This window comes from Panthera pardus, unplaced genomic scaffold (assembly GCF_024362965.1).
Source record: "Panthera pardus isolate Hobbes unplaced genomic scaffold, ASM2436296v1 HiC_scaffold_2, whole genome shotgun sequence".
Taxonomy (NCBI): Eukaryota; Metazoa; Chordata; class Mammalia; order Carnivora; family Felidae; genus Panthera; species Panthera pardus.
Window position 1 is genome coordinate 61,083,903 of NW_026526765.1, and position 16,507 is coordinate 61,100,409.

At 39.1% G+C, this 16,507-nt stretch overlaps 1 protein-coding gene across 3 annotated transcripts in view; it reads left to right on the forward strand.

The window, feature by feature from the left end:
- RANBP17 (RAN binding protein 17) overlaps positions 1–16,507 on the forward strand; it is a 332,283-nt gene that overhangs the window by 248,996 nt on the left and 66,780 nt on the right. For all 3 annotated transcript variants that reach the window (XM_053907091.1, XM_019450292.2, XM_053907092.1), the window contains 2 exons: positions 9,810–9,913; positions 15,715–15,803. In XM_053907091.1, coding sequence (XP_053763066.1) covers positions 9,810–9,913; positions 15,715–15,803 — 193 coding nt within the window. The remainder of the gene's footprint in view (positions 1–9,809; positions 9,914–15,714; positions 15,804–16,507) is intronic.

The window sequence follows — 16,507 nt, forward strand, 5'->3', positions numbered from 1 at the left end:
GCTTTGATCATTGGCCTCTCCACAACAAAACAATTCAAGTGGCTGATTACTTTCACAAGTGATCAACTACACTTGACCACTCTTGTGCTTGATTAGTCACTTGTTGCTCTCCTTTTTTTAAGTGTTACTACTTTATAGATGATCTTTTGATGAGTATTGCTGAGCACAGTTTTGTTATTTTTTATTTTTTTTTTTTATTTTATAATTTATTATTTGAAGCCGTGTCTCACAAACTAGGTTGACTGGAACGTTGCTCCCAGACTTCCTATATATGTGGCTTCCTAGTTTTCTGTTGTATTCAATGTCACGGAAACAAAGAAAACAGAGATGGTGCATTTGTCGAAAGAAGCACAGATCCATGTATTAAATGAAGTAAGTGAAAATATTAGGTAATGAGAATTCTTCTCAAATTAAAGAAAAAGTAGGGAAGGACTTTTTATACCACTGACTTTTTTTTTTTTTTTGGTAAGAATCAAATTAACAAAAATAAAAAAAATAAAAAAACCAAAAAAAAACCACACCTAACCAGCCTGCTTGCAAAGCAAGGGATGTAATTCTCAGACTGCAATGTAAAGCATATTCTTTCTAATTGAATCTTACAAACTAAGCTGAGTATGTTGTGTACGAGCCATGCACATTGGAGTGATTAGGAAAGGGGAAAGAAATTGGGTGTCACATTAATTGGTGTTTACTTTGAAATGCATTTTGGTTTCTCTTCAATAATTTGCACTTTGTATGAATTTAATTAGATGCTATGTGCCCCAGGTTGTATTTCAGATGAAAATGGGGGGGTTTTTTGGCAATAAACAGTTGTATCATTTTATCAAATTGCTCCTTGGCTACACTAGACGAAACGTTCACTTGTATAAAGAACAGAACTGAAAGCATTTCATCATCAGAACGATGATCTTTCATGTTGGCAATGTATTTCTGTATTCTAAGAAATTATAAAAATTAATGCAAAACCTCCCTTCACAAGATAGCATACATACAGAAGAAAATGGGTGACCGGCCATATGTGCACACATGTTAGCCCTTCCAAGAATCACTTAAAGTTCCCTAGGTTATTTTTAAATTAACTTTGTCAATCTAATAAACTAAAGGAAAGATAATATTACCCAAGCCAGTAAATGGAGAACCTCCAGGGAGCTGTTCAGTATAAAATACTTGAATAAATAAAACCTTCTATTTTGTTTAATTTGAATAGAGGTGAATTCAGTTGACAAATATTGGCGAGGGGAAGTGTGGAAAAGAACTACAACAAGGCTCTTTGTTCTGTGGAGAACTAAATAGTATTCATTGCAAATTAAGTTTTTACCAACCACAAACTTAGAATTACTCAGTGCCACTAGAATCGTGTTTCCTTGGTGTCACTTACAGTTTCTTTTCCTCGGACGTTTTGTGATTGCACCTTATCTTGAACTACCCAGATGAGAAGCATGTTAATAGGATCCGAGTGAGAAATGCTTTCCTCAGACACTCAAACTCTAAGAAGCGGTCATATTTTGTAATGATCAAGGAATGCTAATATTAAAATGTTATTTATAGACATTACAAGATATTCTCCCTTTAGGGAGGAGCATGCCATACTATTCATCTACCTTTGTGACCTTTAATAGATAATCAGCACCTGAAGATATTTCTAGCTTAAATTTGAGAAATCTTAAAAAGTAAATGAATAAAAAGGGAAGAGTACTCTAGAAATAACTACTAATGATAAAAGTAAAAATACACGGAGGAAGGAAACTTTCCTTTTCCTTATTAATAACTAACATTTGTTTACAAATTTATAGTCTGCAGACCACTCTCACATACATTATCCTACTTGATCCTCAAGAGCCCACGTGAAATAGGTATTATTGCACTGTTTATCTGTTAGAAAGTGGAGGTTCAGAAAGATTAAATGGCTTGCCCAAGGTCAGTCACAGTCCTATAACTTCTAGCCCTGTGACCACACATTCTCATTCAATTCGCTATTACTTCACCTTTCATATTCTCAATCAATTAGGAAAGGTAACTTTTTCTCTTTCCTTTTTATTTGAACTGTTTGGACTGAATGATTGATTTGAGGCTTGAGGGCAGTGAGAAGGGAGAAGGGATTACTTTCCGAGCTTCAATCAAATAAATAGATAAATTCACGTTTATTATTTGCCCTGTATAAGTATATTACAGTTCTCTGGTCAGTGAAAGTCAAATGTAGTTTTTAAGATTTGTTCTCATGTCTAATATTTGGCCAAAGCATGTTTATTCTCATGGATAAGAGAACATAGAGGTAGATGTCCCAGAAGGGTTTAGCAAGTGAGAAGCTTGATCAGAAATAACTAATGTTCTGATAGATAGGAAGAATACATCAATATATCACCTGTGTCCAGGACTTGGCAGAGACTATCTGGAAAACAGACCGGGGGGGGGGGGGGGGGGGGGGGACTGGGCAATAAGGGGTAAAGAAGCAGCTGGAAATACTTAGAATCTATAATGAGATAATTAAGACTAATTAGCCGGCCCTGTAGGCAGAAAGCAGCCCATTAAGTCCAGATCCAGTTTTAATAACTTACCTGGTTTTGAGGGTAGAGAGTCCAGAGCCCCCCAGGGAATGAGATGCTTCAGGGATGCAACTTTTAGGTTAGGTTTCCTAGAAAAAGGAGTACAAGGGTCTGCATTGGGCAGTGTATTTTTCTTCTGAGAACTAAAATAAACATTCTGGTTCCCTAGGGAGAGGAATCAAAGGGAGCCTCAGTTTTCTCATCTATGAAATGGAGGTATCTATCTTAAAGAATTGTAATGTGCTTTAAATAAGACGAAGATGTGTGAAAAGGCCTGGAACAATTCCTGTCACAAAACAAGCACTCAGTATATATTAATTAAATAGAAATATTTATTGAATGTACAATTGGGGTCACTGACTGACACTGGAGCCTCAAAATGAGGTAAGTTCAGTCCCTCTAATACAGCTGCCTACTCCGCCTTCGGCACTTGGGCTGTTATCTTTCGACGGAAGCAAGAGCCGATGACACTTGCTGACAGATAGTCTAACAGCCCGCCCTACCTGAAGCCATAGTCCCAACAGAGACAGGTACAACTCCTAGGCTGTGTAGGGGGAAACTGAAATGAAAACTAAATTCTGGCCCAAGTTAGATCTAGCTAAGCACAATTCTCAAGGCTTATTCTAATAGAACTTGAGAGGTACTGTCCTAATGAAGCACTGGGGAACAGCACATGATGCAGGCCTAGGCCTGCAGAAGTCACTGGCTCTTTATATGCGACCTGTCAGTACTTGGTTTCAAATATATTGTTTTCTTCACCCGACTGCCTCTGCATCTCCTTGTTTGTCTCCCCTCTTAATTCTCTGTAGTTTGGAATAGAGCTTCATAACATTAGATCTGACCTTTACTAGCTATATTAGTTTCCGGTTACTCCTGTAACAAGTTACTGCAAATTTAACAGCATAAATATTATAGATTTATCATTTTACAACTCTGGAAGTCAGAAGTCCAAAATGGGTCTCAGTGGGCTAACATCAAGGTGTCAGCAGGGCAGTGTTCTTTTCTGGGGCTCTGGGGAAGAATCTGTTTCCTTGCCTTTTGCAGCTTAGAAGCCACCTGCTCTCCTTGGCTCATGACCCCCTTTCCCCAGCAACATCAGGTCAAGTCCTTCTCATGCTGCATCTCTCTGGTTTTCCTCGTCTGCTTTTCTCTAACACTTTCAAGAACCTTTGTGATTACCTTGGACTCCTGGATGATCTTCTATTTTAAAGGCAATTGATGAGCAACCTTAATTCCCCTTTGTTTATAACCTAACATATTCACAGATTCCAAGGATTAGGACATGGGCATCTTTGGAGTCCATTATTCCACTTACCATACTAAACTATCACTAATACGAAAGCATTTCACACAATAGTTATCATATGATAAATCCTTAGTAACTTAGTAACCACCATTTATTATTACCATAATTATTTTTTTGTACTATTTGCTTCTCCGTGGCTACTCTCCCAAGTCCCCAGTAATGCAGCTGCTATTTGCATTTGAATTTGAGGAAATGAGAAGATTCACTGTTCTGCGTACATTTAACGGTGGGGGAAATTTTGTTGGTGGTGGTTTTTTTGTTGTTTTGGGATTTTTTCTTTTTTCTGAGACTCGCCTACCATAAAATGCACCCTGTTAAAGTATACATACAGTTCAGTGGTATTTAGTATATTCATAATATTCACAAGGTTGTATAACCATCACCGTTAGCTAATTTTAGAATATTTTCATCACCCCAGAAAGAAGTCCTATATCTTAAAGTAGTCATCAGTTACTGCCCTTGGCCCCAGCCCCTGGTAACCACTAATCTGCTTTCTGCCTCTATGGATTTGCCCATTCTAAAAATTTAATATAAATGGAATCACATAATATGTAGCCTTCTGTGTGTCTTCTTCCATGGAGCATAATGTTTTCAAGGCTCATTCATAGTTTAACATGTTTCCATACTCCATTCCTTTTTATGACTGACTGATATTCCATTATATGGCTAGGCCACAATTTGTTTATCCATTTATCAGTTGATTAACAGTTAGTTGGATTTTCACCTTTTGACTATTACAGTAATGCTAGTATAAACATTTGTGTATAAGTTTTTGTGTGAGCGTATGCTTGGAATTTGCTTGAGTGTATACCCAGGAGTAAAATTGCGGAGTCAAATGGCAATTCTGTGTTTAACTTTTTTAGTAACTGCAGTGGCTGCATCATCTTATATTGGCTGTACCATTTTACATTCCCATCAAGCAAGGTCTTAAGTTATATAAAATAACAAATGAAGTGTCTTATAAATAAACTATCTGAGAGCCAACATACTGAAAAAGGTTACTATTTGTATTTTAATGTGACTTCTCTGAAAGAAAAAAAAAACTTGAAACTCATAAAATGCATAACTTTCTGAGGAATCAGATCCCCAGAAATCCAGTAGAGGGGATTAGCTTTGGGTTTTACCAGAAAGCTGAACAACTTATCATTTTTATCTATGCATGACTGAGAACTTAAACAGTGTTCTGTTACTATTGACTTTTCCCGATGCCAGTGAAAATATTAGTCTGCAAATTGGCACTTCACCTTCAAATCATACTGATTTCTGGGCCCCGGTCAGAAAGAAAGAGGAGCAACTTCAATTATTACTCATAAAACAATCACCTATACATTGGGCATGCTAAATATATGACTGCATACTTGAACATGAAGTTGTGTATGAGAGTGAACTCGTGTTTTTTCCTTTCATATCAGAAGCAGCAACTGATACCTCTAAGGGTAATACAAGTGAGGGAAAAAACCTCTAATGTTGTAGGGAGTTGTTTGCACGACATAAAAATTCCAGCTTCGATGATACAGTATATCACCTTGTGGTAAGAGAGCAACAGTGCTATAACTGAAACAAATATTTCTGTAGAAGTCACGCACCAGTGTGTTCTAGTTGCCCACCTTAAGCTCAAAGGATTGCTGACGAATTCCTTTCTCCCCGCCAGAACCCAGCTGATTGTTCTTCACCCTCTTCTAACCTTCTTGCAGCTCTAAACTCAAGATTCTGTGCCCCTGACTTCACTGCCCACCTCTGGTACCTTCCACCCCGCTAGAGACAGGGGGGAAGAACATGAGATTGGAAGTAAAGCTGACCTAATTGTGGCTTGTAGCCCACTGACATTTAGCAGCCCAACGATGTTGGGCAAGCCACTTAACTCCTTTGAGCCTCTCTGTTCACTTGCAAAATGAAGGAAATCATCTTACAACTCCGTAGGATTGTTGGGACCATTCGTGACTTGCAGCAGTGCTTTGAACCTAGGGACAGCTCCATGGGTGTTCAGTAAATCAAGTATCAAACTCATTGCCTTCACGTAGTAAGCACTCAGGAAATAACTATTGTTAGTCAGTCACTACACGACTATTTCTTGAATGCCAGACACTATTCTAGGCACTGGGATATAGTCATGATCAAAACAGATGAAGTTCCTTCACCAAGGAGCTTACATCGTCATAGGGAAGACCATGAATTAACATATGTGAATATACGGCCCAGTCACAGGAAGTCCCATAAGAACAATAAAGTAGGTTATGGGAGTGGAAAGTGGTTGGGGGTCTGGGGCAAGTTTTGCGGTAACGTTTTAGGCAGAGTGGTCAGGGAGGGCCTCTCTGAGGACATGACATTTAACTAGAATTTCTGTTCCCATCCCTTTCTTCAGTATTTGCTCTTTGACTTCTCCCTGCACATTTTGGTGGCTTGTCTTCTATGCTCTTGATTTCCCTATAGCCTCAAACTTGGATTGAGAAAAGAGAGGAGTCGGGAAGGTTTTTGATCTGTGGCTCCATGTATTAAGTGAAGGGCTGAATGGTAAAGTCCTGAATTTGTCTTTGTGCTGATTAAATATCTATACCTTGGGAAAGCTTTGCTCCCTAAAGAAGGGTATTGGGGGGACAACCTGGCGATCACACTTTATTTGATTACTGCAATTGCCTAAGTCCATATAAAACTCAGAACAGCAAAAATATTAACGTCTGTCATTTATCCAAAACCAGAGTGCTAACAAGTAGCAGAGCCAAGATTCGAGCTTAGAACCTTCAAACATCCACTCTTTCCTGTACCCTTCTCTGCCTGCAGTGATCATCATCACTGTTGTTATTAGTAATTCCACATTTAGAAAATACTTTATCTTAGAAGAGTAAGATTACATAGTTCAAATATAAGGTGTATTTAAATAGACATCAATATATATTACACTATACATAAATAATAACATTATTAAATATAATGTATATTTAAATTCACCTTTATTGAGCAACTACTTTTCATTCAGATACAGCATTTCCCTCATATATGCCAGGCACTGTTCTAGGTGCTAATACTATAATCCTAGCGCTACCACTACTATTTATTGAGCATCTTCATATTCACAACGATATGTATTTCAGCCGTGTTTTGTAGATGGGAAACCTGAGATTCAGAGTGATTAGTGAATATCCAAAGTTCAACAGTAAGTGGTGGAGGCAGATGCTGGGTCTGTTTATTGCTGAGCCTTAATGCCTGCATTGTTCTCCTTCACCGAGAAATGCAAAGGTGCGCAGTCTCAGCTCTCCAGAAGCAAAGCCAAAGATGCTATCAGTGTAGGCTGACAGATCTAGTAATTCACATACACACATTATAAGTTGTGTTTCCTTTCATCCCCACAGTACCCCTCATCAAATGGCGGTAGTGGTGGCATGATGTCAGGTGGTAGTGTTACTAGCTAGATGCCAGAATACCTGCAGTCAGAGGCAGACTGATCATGGCTACTTGCTGTCAGGAGTCAGCCAAAATGCTGTGGGAACCCAGTGGGCGATGTGGGAATGCTTGAGGTGGGGCCTGAGAGAGTACTTGGAGGTGAGCTTCACTCAGATTGGGAAAGCTTGTTTTTGAGCTGGGCTCTGAAAAGTAAGACTGCCTGGAAAGGTCTCTAATGTGATCACCAGTTACCAGAGGATGTAGTTAAGGGAAATAGCTTGGTCACAAAGCCAGTTGACAGAGCAGGGATCATCATTTGGTCAGCCTGACCCTTCAGCTCGAAACCTAACCCTTGTTTAGAATAGCATACCAGGGGGGCGCCTGGGTGGCTCAGTCGGTTAAGCGGCCGACTTCGGCTCAGGTCATGATCTCGCGGTCCGTGAGTTCGAGCCCCGCGTCGGGCTCTGTGCTGACAGCTCAGAGCCCAGAGCCTGTTTCAGATTCTGTGTCTCCCTCTCTCCTTGCCCCTCCCCTGCTCATGCTCTGTCTCTCTCTGTCTCAAAAATAAATAAACGTTAAAAAAAAAAAAAATTAGAAGAGCATACCAGGAAAGTCTCATTGGCCTTTCAGTATCCCTTTGTGAACAAAGTTAAGTCTGTGATTCTTTTGGGTTCTGGAGACAAAGTGCATAAGGTTCATGGGGAAAAGAAGTAACAAAAGATCAGGGTCAGCCAGATCGGCCACTCCTTGAGAGTCAAAAGATCCTGGTTGTGCCATGGACCTTCTGTGTTATGTGGCCTTGGACCTCAGTTTCCTTATCTGTAGAATGATGTATATAGGCAAGTGTTTCTCAAATATCTGCATGCATCTGAATCACCTGGAAGGCTTCTTAAAACCAATTGCTAGACCCCCCACCCCCAGAGTCCCTGATTCAGTAGATCTGGGGTGGGACCCAGGAATTTATAACTGATAAATTCCCAAGTGGTTCTGATGCTGCTATGCCAGGGACCACACTTGAGAACCACTGATCTCTGAGCTCTCATTGCCTCTGTGAGCCTCTGTTTAAAAAGTGATAGCATCAAAGTCAGCAGGTCTGGACCATAGAGTTCCACCTCCGACTAGGTAAACTACTTTGAGCAAGGCACTTAACCTTTCTCTGCCTGTGTCTGTATCAGTGAAGTGGGAGACTCGCAATTCTCAGTGGCATAGGAGAGAGGAGAGAATCAACTCTCTCATTTAAGAGCAACCCGTTATGAAAAGAATACTCTATAAATTGTCAGTTATGTAGCCAAGATACGGAAGCAACCTAAGTGTCCATCGATACCCAAATGGATAAGGAAGATGTGGTGCACGTACACACACACACACACATACACACACACACACACTGAAATATTATGTAGCCACAAAAGAGGATGAGATCTTGCCATTTGCAACAACATAGATGGACCTAGAAGGTGTTAAGCCAAGTGAAATAAGTCAGACAGAGAAAGACAAACACCATATGATTTTATTCATAGGTAGAATGTAAAAAAAAAAAAAAAATGAATACACAAGCAAAAAGCAGAATCAGACTGTAAATACAGAGCAACAAACTAATGGTTACCAGAAGGAAGGGAGGTGAGGGAATGGCAAAACAGGTGAAGGGGAGAGGGAGATACAGGCTTCCAATTCTGGAATAAGTCGTGGGAATAAAAGGCACAGCATAGAGAATATAGTCAATGATATTGGAATAGGGCTGTATGGTGACAGATTGTAGCTACACTTGTGGTGAGCAGAGCATAACTAGAGGTTGAATCACTATGTTGTATACCTGAAACTAATGTAACATTGTGTCAACTACACTCACATATAGATGTTTTCAATAAAAAATAGTCATTTGTGCGTATCCCATGTTTAAGGTAAAGATTCTGCTCTGATAGAATATTTGAGGAAACTGGGTCTACCTTCCAAGTGAAAGAAACAACAGAAAATGTCTCCTTTCCATGAAGAAAAGGAACCTTAGTGCAAGAGGAAGTGTGCCCATGGAGAATGTACTTAAAATCCAAATGACCCATGAGGGACCCCATCTTATTTGGCAGATAAAAGTTTCCCTGCTATCTATTTAACAAATTAATAAAAAAAAGAACATAAATAAAAGGGAATAATAACTTAGAGCTATCTGGGCACCTGAGTCTATGAGCCCTTTAGGGCCTTGGCACCTAAAGAGGAGGGGAAAAAAAGATCCTTGTCTCTGAGGCTTTGAAAGTGCCTTTCCTTGAGGCATTGGGGAAGCTCTGGGGGCACTAAGAACTGAAGGGCTGAGTGCCTGGGGCATGAGTCTGTTTGATCCAATAAAGAGCCAGGAAAAAAAAAATGGCTGGTAAGTAATTTTGCTATTTCATTTTGCTGCAAAAGAGAAGGCAAAAACACCAGAATATTCAATGAGCCAAACAAAGTACAAATGTGCCATGAGTATGAATGCAGGCTGCCCCCTTCCCAGGGAACATTTCTAAGCCCGAATGAAGCACTCACTCACCGCTGAGGCTAATGTACAATAGCATGCATTTTAAACCACGGTGACCCTTTTGTTTTTCTGATAGGCGAAGATGAAGACGAATTTGAGAATTTCATGCTGCCTCTTACAGTCTCTTTTGAAACGGTATTACAAATATTCAACAACAACTTTAAACAAGAAGATGTAAAGGTGGGTTTGTTCCCAAACATGGTGAGAGATGATTTTGCTCATTCTAAGATATCCAGATCCACAAAAAGGTTCTGCGTTATCTGTATGTGCTCTGTGCCTCATTGGTCTTGCTTTCTCAGTCGCCATGTGTCTTTGAGTTGTACTTTTCCTACCAGTACTTTTTTATTTTCTTCCACAAACTGACTTTGAGGCCAGTGAGTGATTTTGGACACTTGATGATTGGATGATTTCTCCCTCGTGGCAGTTAGTATCTTTAAAAGAACCCTTCTTGTGGGTACCCCACTTTAAATGCCCCTATTCCGGCACCCACCCTGCACTATATGTTTCAGCATATTTATATGGAGGAATGCGCAAACATGCACATGCTAAAACACTACATCTCTAAATATGTTTTTAAACAAGAATTTATATAAATCAAGACTTTATTAAATGGCTAGGCATATATGTATAAATAGGAGCTGGTCTTGAAGTATTGCGTTCTTAAACTGAGCAAAGTGATTAGGATAACTGATAGCTAAATAAGGTTTTTATGCGCCTGTGGGAGCCGTATTAGGATTGATTTGACAAGTCTGTTCAGCTGTGGCAGCAGTCACACTATCCAAGACAACATTATGTTTTATTAGTAAAATCCTTAAGTGTAGCAAGCGATTTGTGACAAAACAGCCCCAGATTTTAATGTGGGGGGTGGGAAACACAAGATCTGCAAAACAGGAATAGCATCGTCTAAAACCATAATGCATCTGGGCTCTATTAAACAGATTGACACTGATTATTATTTTTAAAAGACTAATAAATGTACTCCAGAGAAGGTGGGCACCTCTGTTAGTGATGCTTGAGTCCTATTTTATTGTTATTTGAAATAAGTTGAAAACATTAACCATCATTTTGCTTGGTTTCTCTTCTCTCTACAAAAAAAAAACAAAAAAACAAAAAACTTAGCTCTGAGAAGCCAGATAGTAAAACAATAGCCTTTGATGGTTATTTTACTGTAATCCTTCTACCAAAAAAATAATTAGCCAAATGCTATACCTCTTAATTTGAAATAGACTTTTTTGAAATGAATGTTTATCAACATGCAATAGTCACAGAATTTTAAAACCAAAAAGGATCCTAGAGATTTTCTTTGTGTTCATAATCTTGCTAAAATTCTTCACCAGACTTTCTATTCAGGTTAGCTATGTTTTTGAGATGTCTTCCAAATGTGTTTAAGGGCCAACAAAATCTTTGCAGCTTTGAGGTGGCTCTGGGTGTCCTTTATATCAGACAGAAGCAGTGAGGTTGAAAAACACCATCTTTCTAAAAATTACATTTGTCTCATTTGAAGATTTCATTATACTCCAAGCCCATTTTGATGTAATCCCATCTAGTTTGATAGAAACCATCTTCCTAGAGTCATTTTTAATGGAGTTCCAGTGATATATCCCTAAACCAGCAAGTTCTTAACGACCCTGGAAAGTGACTGCTTGATTACACTTTAACGGTATTTGCAAATAAAATCACAAGTAATTAAGGGGAAATCTCCAGGCTTTTGAGCAAGTTTGATGCATGATAACTGCCTGATTCAGCTTCATCTAGAGTAATGCTGTGTAGGCAACAGCTACTGAGATCAATAGCAACGTAATGATAGTGGCAGAATTAAGTGAGTAACCTGAGAACTGTGCCTCAGAATGCATGCAGCTGCCACGAACCAGGGCCACACAGTGCACTCCGTGCTTCCGTCCTAAATGTTCATCAAAAGACGCCCTGCAGGAAAATGGAGTTAGATGCTCTTTATTGCTGATCGTGTCTCTTGCCACATTTATCAGGGAAATTGGATTAGCAGTTGGCAGCTGCAGGTAGACAAGATTCTGCAGTGATTAAATATGCAGCTTGGCTGCATTTGTTGTGACAGACCTTTAGTAAATTCTACTGTAAGCACCATCTGTCTAATTTGTATAAAGAAAACTTGGTGCTGTAAGCTACCGATAAAGAACTAAATCTGTTGCTTTATCATAAACAAAACTTTTGCACTAAATGCTTTTAAATGTAATTTATTAGGTTAAGGCTATTTTTCTATCACGATGAATAAATAATACATGCAAAAGTGCTTTCAGGTACTTCATTTTGCAAGTACTAGAGATAAAAACAGTTCTGTTTTGTTCTTCAATAAAGTATTTAGTATTCCAATCCACAGGAGGTGATGCTGTTAAAATATCTCTATGAAAATGCCGCAGGACTGCCAAATTCATTTAATTTGCAACCCTTACCAGGATTTTCTAACTCCCTATTTATAGATATTTTTCATATGCGGATTTCAGGATGAATGTAAACAGTGAGGACCTGTGTTGCCAAATTGAAAAATGGTTGCAAGGGGTAGAAATGCTGCAAAACTCTTAAATTTATAGCTTTGTGTTCTTACTTAGTCCTAATAAAATTGAAGAGAACATTGAATTTTTTGTCTTGGGTTTTTCTCTTCACAGCAAAGGGAGAAAAGAAAGAAAATGCTGTGACAAATCCTGGCTCCGAAGCATTAGTTCGAAATATATGTCCCCCCCCCCCATAATTGTATCCATAGTAAAATATAGTCCAGTACTCCCTTGACTCATGCATCATTTTTGATTTGGCCATGACGTCATCGATTTTAAGGAAAATGAATGAAAACTTCTCAGAGGAAGAGGAGCAGTTAAATAGGAACCTGCTATCTTTAGTCCCTTCGTAAAAACTCCACAATGTTAAATTATTTAAAATCCTTGATTTTCAGCATGCGCACATTAAAAGTTTTCGCACTAAGTGCCAAATGTTGCAAACAGCACTTTAACAGAATGATTTTGCTTTGATCCCTGTAGCAGTTCCTGAATAATTTATCACAGGTTATTGCCTTAATTCTGGAGAGGGATAGAGCAATAAAGGCAGATGAAAACACTCCAGTTGAAACACCTTGGGGCCTGCTCATTCCTCTGACACGGCTCTTTTGTTGGAACTATTTAGAGGTTATTAAGATGTGTCTCCAGAATTAAGAGTATGCTGTAAGGATGAAGACAGCCATCTTAATTCTAAAGACAAAGCACAATGACCCTTCACCTTCTTTTTCTTTGTTGTTATTATATAGTAGAATTATGAGGATAATATTATAGCTGCCCCCAGTAGTGCCACTACAGTAAAGGGTCTGTCAGACTTTCCATTAGAAACCCTGTTTTGGGGGTCAGGGTGGAAGGAGCCGCGTTTCAGCCGTTTCCCAGCCCATTCGTCTCACGCTTGGTACACAGACAACTGTTCGCCATGCAGCCCGCTGAAGCACGGAGCGGCTTCTCCTGGAGCTACCCGCAGGGAATCCTTGGGATTACATACCCCAGACCTCCCCAGCTCCCCAAAACAGCCTCACTGAAAATATAGGGAGCTCTCACTTTTCAGATCAATCAAGTGTTGACCAACGGCAGCTGTCGTGTAGGACAAAGGCAACTTTTGAAATAAACCCCTTTGTACTCTTTTAAATGAGATGGTGAATTGTGGCTCCTCCTTCCCTAAATTTCAATCAGACCGCCACTTGTTCTCTGAGATCGTTCAGCAGTCTGGTTGAACTTCTGGGGAGCAGTTGTCCTGTCTAATACCAGAGCTGGCTATGTTTTGGCTACCAAGAAAGTACTCCTTTAGTGTTGTTTGAGTATCTGTATAGGTTGTTTCAGTACTCTTGCTGCCTTAAGATAAAAGAGGTTGTTTGAGCCGAAGCATCTGTTTCTTACTCACATTAACACTGTATTTTCCTGTCCAGTTGCATCTACTGAAAAGATACATTTACTTGTTATGTTGTCATGTGCTTCCTCTGCTCTGTAGTAACATTTTCTAAAATTAAACCTTGATATAATTTCATAGATTCAGGTCACTTAGAGCACTTTTATTAACTTGGCATCTTTTAAGGAAGAAAAAGCTGTGATAGAATAGAATGTCAACCTTTTTGTGTAATGAAGATAGTCTAAGATATTTTAAGAGTCCCTCGCACTAAGCATGAAGAAAGTAAAACTCATGGTTCCTGTCGACTAATTTAGAGCTGAATGGTGGGTGCCTTACGTACATGTGGAAACTTAGTATTATTTGAAGAGTAGCCCGTAACCTCTAAGTATATGTAAAAACATACCGAAAGCCCACTGTCATAGAAAGACTGCAGAGCTATAAATACTCAAAATAGAACTGTTCAAAGAAACTGTCTTAGAAGACGTATTTTGTTCTTGAGGTTGTGAGAAACGTGGAAAGCTGCAAAAGAGGGGAACAAGTTCCAGGTGGTGAAAAAAAGGTTACATAAAAGGCAAAATGGCTTTTTTAGAAAAATAGCAGGTCACATGAGAGAACTATAAGGTGTGCGCGGATTCTAAAATAAAAGGACTAGTGACATTATGAGAGGGAAAAGAATGAGTCATTTAAAGAAGCAGAAACAAATACAGGGTTTACCGATTCAGAAAATTCAGATTACCATCATTCTATAAACTGTTAGACAGTTAGAAACTAAATATTTTATGAACAACTTCCAGTTATATGGAGTCACCTTTTGGGTACAGGGGTCGGGAGACGATCAGAAATTACAGATACGTCTGACAGATAAACTCTTCTTTGCTACTTTGAGGTGTTATTTAGCCATTAAGATGAGGCTTAGGATTCACTTCCCAGTGCTTGATGATAATTTAAATGCCTTCCTATTACAAGATTTTTGCTTATTACCAAAGTGTGAGGAAAACAAAAATCAGGTAAAAGGGAAAGTTCAGAGCCCATTTCCTGGCAGAATATTTCTACTGAAACAGTACCTTCAGAAATCACAGTTGCATATCTCAATTATCCCACCCCCTTGTTTTGCAATTATGTTTATTTGTGCTCTTTGTTCTGACATTCTAGCATCTGTTCGTGGGTTTTCTTTTTCTCTTCCCAAGCATCATCCTAAGGACAGCTTAATTAAGAGTCCAGAGTACAAGTCAGATCTCTTTTATTTAAGAGTCAAGGTGTTTTTTTTTTTTTCTCCTGTCTCTGAAACTATATATTTATGGAACATACAGTACATGTCAGGCTCGTGTTAGACATTTTTTATGTAAGTTTATTAAATTGATTCCTCACAATGCCCCTGTGAAAGAGGCAATATTAGCCCCTTTTATAGATGAGAAAGCTGAGACTGGTAAATTGCCTTGCTTGAAGTCTTACAGTAAAGCAGCAGAGCTGGGATTCAGATTCAAGTCTTCTGATAACCAATACAGATCTCTTTCCTTACATCTTTTCCTTGCTTGGGGAGCGCGAGTGCCATTCTCGGTATGTCATGGGAGCAATAGGTCACCTGGACAGTTTTACTTTGTCCTAAGTTACTAGAGATATTCTTTAGGGATCTTTAAATAAATGCCAGTGTGCTTTCAGGATAGACTCCAGATTGCATAGTGGGACTGATTCATGCAAGCCGATGTGGTTAAGATTTGCCATTATTAAATAATGTCTAGACCCTGTGCATTTCTGTTCTGTGGAATTATCAATCCTCATCTCTTGGTTTGTTTGTTGTTTTTTTTTTTCTAATTTGGCATGATTTGGAAACAAAGTATATTAAGAATCTAAATGTTCCTAAACTACTGGAATTATGACTTAGCTCAATTTATAAGAAGCAGAGTAGAGTTGGTCAGCAGATTTGATGGTCTGTTTGTTTAAAAGGGTCTACGGTTTTCTATAGAAAGGGATCTGAGCGAGACATTTTAGCTAATGAATCAAAATCAGATATGTGGTCATTATTGCCTGATTATTACTCCATCTGCTCTGTGCTAACGTGAAAATCAATTACTGTGTCTCTTTCCCACTGACAGCGTATGTTGATCGGGCTGGCAAGAGATCTTCGAGGGATTGCCTTTGCACTGAACACAAAGACCAGCTACACCATGCTGTTTGACTGGATGTATCCTTATTACACTGTGACAATACCAGCTCTGTGCACAGAGGGATGCCAGGCCCCTCGCTTTCGTTTAATAGTATGGCACAGTAGGGAAGAGGAAACAAAGCTAAATGAACTAATGTGTAATCAGCTAAAAATTACAGCACAGTGGCAGCAGTGCAGATAACTGAGCACAGCATTTGGAGACCCAGCTCAGAGAGGTCACTTTTTGGTGCCATTAAATATTGACAACTTAAAAATCACGTTCCCAAATGATTGTTTATGTAGGGATTGCAGGGATAATCAGGCTAACGTCTTTAACTCAGGATCAATGAATCTTACCATTTGGCATTTTCGAGGAGATTTGAATTTCTGTTCCATCTCAATTAGCAGGGCTGAGCAGGCTACTGTGCCTCTTTGAGGCTCAATTCATCATGCTACAGCTTTTCACCATCATGAAAATATTAATGGAGATGAAAAAGGGGGAAGTAAATGGTCAGGAGTTTTCATTTAGTATAAATTCTGAATTTACCTTTGCCAAGGCTTAGTACGGATAGCAACATAAATAAACAAAGAAACAAACATCCCTGGCAGAAATGCCTCATCATGTAAGAGTGAGACAAACGTGGACTCTGGTATCAGAGTAGGATTGAAATCCAGCTCTCCACCTTGGCAAGTTATTTCTCTTCTCTGAGTCGTGGTTTTCTCATCTAAAAAAAGAGACATCC